Source organism: Galendromus occidentalis, unplaced genomic scaffold (assembly GCF_000255335.2).
Source record: "Galendromus occidentalis unplaced genomic scaffold, Mocc_1.1 scf7180000077450, whole genome shotgun sequence".
NCBI classification, from domain to species: domain Eukaryota; kingdom Metazoa; phylum Arthropoda; class Arachnida; order Mesostigmata; family Phytoseiidae; genus Galendromus; species Galendromus occidentalis.
The window spans coordinates 94,046-97,536 of record NW_003805438.1 but is presented as its reverse complement, the minus strand read 5'-3'; the positions used below and the strand labels follow the sequence as shown (position 1 = coordinate 97,536).

At 51.0% G+C, this 3,491-nt stretch overlaps 1 protein-coding gene across 1 annotated transcript; it reads right to left on the bottom strand.

Annotated features, from left to right (window-relative positions):
• Positions 1-718: 718 nt before the first annotated feature.
• On the bottom strand, positions 719-1,956 carry LOC100899976 (uncharacterized). Its single transcript, XM_003743657.1, has 3 exons — positions 1,722-1,956; positions 1,516-1,566; positions 719-1,345 (listed from the first exon to the last, which is right to left on the bottom strand). The coding sequence occupies exons 1-3, from the start codon at positions 1,911-1,913 to the stop codon at positions 719-721; spliced, it is 870 nt and encodes a 289-aa protein (XP_003743705.1). The 5' UTR covers positions 1,914-1,956.
• Between the last annotated feature and the right edge of the window lie 1,535 nt (positions 1,957-3,491).

The following is a 3,491-nucleotide window of genomic DNA, read 5'->3' as shown; positions in this document are numbered from 1 at the left end:
AGCTGCAAAGGTAAGCCAGGGGCGCGGGCCTCTGCACAGTGCAGGTGGAGCAGGAGCAGGGCTCCTGGAAAGGGCTCGGCCGGGACCTGCAACCGCCTTTCGCTTCTTGATTCTCGACCGACCGTCGATGATCCCCGACCGCCGCTGCGGTGGCGGAGGCGGCCTCCTCGGTTCCGATAATTTGAATTCCTTCGCAGAGAAAGATCTGAGCTCCCGATGCTGGAAAGCCCCATTTTTCAGGTTTGCGGGAGCGAGTCCTGCTCCAATTTTGAATGCTGGCTTTTCTGATGGAAAGATGAAGAATGAATGTGAGGGATTCGCGAAATCTTGCGCGGAATGGTATGCAATGCTTCGTCTTAGATTCTGGATATTTAATTGCGCTAAGAAGACCTGGAATCCGATCTTGAAGGTATACTCGATGATAGGCCCGGCCCGGGGTCCCTCTAGGAAGTCTCACGTACAGCTTCTGGCAGGAGAATCTAGTGCCGAAGCTGGCCGCAATTATTCATCATGAGTCTCGAGGAAGCTCCGGAAAGACGAACGGTTCTTGCAAACGGCTATATCAGTTCAGCCATTTGGAATGAGAGTTCGAGGAGAGATGTCAGTCAGGGAAGAGGACGAGAGATCCCTTGGAAACTTACCGTAATCTTTTATTAAGCGATTTTAGGATTTATAAAAAAAGCTCCGCCGTTTCCTGATTCCACCATGCCTTCCGAGGCTAGGCGTGATGGGACACATGACCCGGTGGAACTTGCTTCATTGGTTCATATCTTAAAAAGGGGAGCGGTGCATTGAGGTATGGCGTCATCATTCGCTGATATCGGCGAACTCCATCTCTGACCCCAGTCCAATAAGCAACTTCAATTTCGTCTCTCGACGGAGGCATGATTCCCCCGCCAGCGTGAGGCGAAGCGTGCGAATTTCTGAGATCTTTCGTCTCGCTTTCGCCCACTGCCGTAATATCTGGAAGCGCGGACGATCCGGCTGTGGGAGAATCCGCCTCGAGCACTTCATTTGGATAAAATACGGTCGGTGAGGTGGCTCTGGGATTCGATTCGTTCCTCCGCTTGAGAGACGCTTCTGCTTCGCTCTTCGAATTATGGAGCTCCAAGAGATGAACGCTTGGCAGCCTCTTCTCCTTATTGGCTTTCGAAGGTTCTTTCCAGGGCACGGCGACAATACAATGTTCTCCCATGCGCAGACTCAAATGGTGGGGAACTACGCATTTAAGAGTCTGTAGGTCGACATTCGCCAAGCTCTGGCAATCCTCAATCAATACCCTACAGTAATCCTCCGCCACGCCGTAAATTTGAGCGTACCGCAGATTTTGTGCGATTGGAGTGACCTGGAACGAGGAGCGAGATGAAGTACATACTTTGTTCGTGAGGTTTGACTCATACGATGTCATTCGTGACAGTTCTCCGAAGATAACAGAAACGTCTCGAGTCTGATAGCTCCTCTGATAGAGCATTCCAATCGGTAGAATGTTCTCCACATTCTATGACTCTTACTGACCTCACATGCTTGGTATCCCGACTTCTTACCGTAGCACACTTTGAAGCGCACCTGGAATTTTGGGGCGTTCATTTCAATCCCTGGATGGGCTCATGAGTCCAAATCACAAGTTCTGGGATGGAACATCGAATCGGAGGATCACGAGTATCGGAACGGAGTCGAAGATATGCTGGAGAAGTCGGAGCTTCACAATTATGGTTACCCACCTTAGTGTCTGGTTCGACATATTCTAAATCTTCTGCTGGAACACGGAGCTCTCTCAGAGGAAATCGAATAGAGCTCGGTAGGATCTTTTCTCCTGACGGCGCTATGCCTATGAGGCCTCGCTCCCGCTTTAAATCGATCGTTTGGATGTACCCTTCACTAAAAACTCTCATTGCGTTCTCTAGGAACTCCATGATCACTCAGCAAGGCCAACGTGAGAGGACGAATCGTAGAGGACTGTGAATCGAATTCAGATTCCGTACGCGCGCGACTGCACTTGTTGTCGATACCACTTGCACGTTTAGGTGATACTTGAGTGCGGACTCGACGGCGATCAGGAATTGTTTTGAATCGAACTGTGGGGCCGCCTTAGCATGCTCGCGATAGGGAATTCCACTTCCGATCGATCGCAGACGGAATAAGCGTCATACGGAACTCTCCTGGATGATTGACTAACTATAATCCGTTTCCCAATCTCGACGGGACGAACACATAAAGCGAATTCCAAGGCGGGAAGAGGACGATCCGCTGTTTTAGAGCGGCGATCCGTGAGTTCTATCGCTTACAATATGCGCAGATAGCGAATGTCGAAACTCCAGTGCGTGACAACATCTCGGCTTATCTGGGGTTGCGTTGAGTTCAGCGAACGGGTCTCCATACGGTGGCTGGTCTCGGGCGCGCATGTGTCAGCGAAGCGTTATCTCTCCGTGTCATTTAATTGTGTCATGGCCTCACTATTAATAAAGCGTCTAGGGTTGCTGGCCGTAGACATTGTTGCCGTTGTTTGAGACATCATTACAGAAGCTATACCGGGCGGTGGTCGTGATGATGTTGTTGCATGAACAGTCGCCGCTGCGGCAGCTGCTGCTGCTGCTTTTGGCGGCTCGGCTCGCGAACAGGTTCGACGGATTTCATTTGGAAAGGAGTGCGACAGACGCCAGAGCTCGACGGCTCCTTAATGAAAGCCGAGTCCATGCTTCCGAAGTGGTTGCGACCACCTATCTCGTGGCGTCGCCAGCTCGTGTTGACACAATCCGTCTAATGACAGAGAATACTGGGAATAGTTAGCAACCATTAGTGTCATCACTGTATGCTCACTTGCCTGACTGACTGTCGGTCCGCATGTCCGTTCGTATGTCTGCGCGCAGTGCCGCCTTTTGCCACAGCATTTCGAAATATGTACGCAAGCGCTGACTGATTCGTACATCATTAGGTGATGATAACCGACGATTCCTCGACAGGTTCCTCCACAGACCTTTGTCTCTCTGACAGAGAATATTCACAGCTCAGATCTACCGGACAGAAACGAGACGCTTTCTTTTTTGTCACATGTCAAGCCTCGACCGCAGAGCTTCGTCCAGCAGCGAGCTCTCGGTGCGCACCCACCTCAAAGGCGAGGCTGCATTTCGATGCGGTCCCAAAACCATCAGGTATCAGCCACTAAACCTACGGAGCTTCCAAAATCGGATAGGGATGGAATCGAAGGGTTTCATTTGTTTTCCAACACCGTGCGGGCGAGCCAACGCACCAGCGTGCCAGTGAGCATCGTTTCTAAGGGGAGTGAACATAATCGACCTCCGACCTGGGCCCTCCCTTTGGCCTCCCTCTCGCCTCTTTATACGACCTTTGGCATCTGAGACAAACTTATGTATAGGATAATAAAGCGGCACGCTTTTCCGTCTCCAATGGTCAACTTCCCGACCCTGTAGGGGAAACGGTTTGAGGATATAATTTCCCATGAGATTTGCTGCTGTAGGAAGCTCTGACTCCAC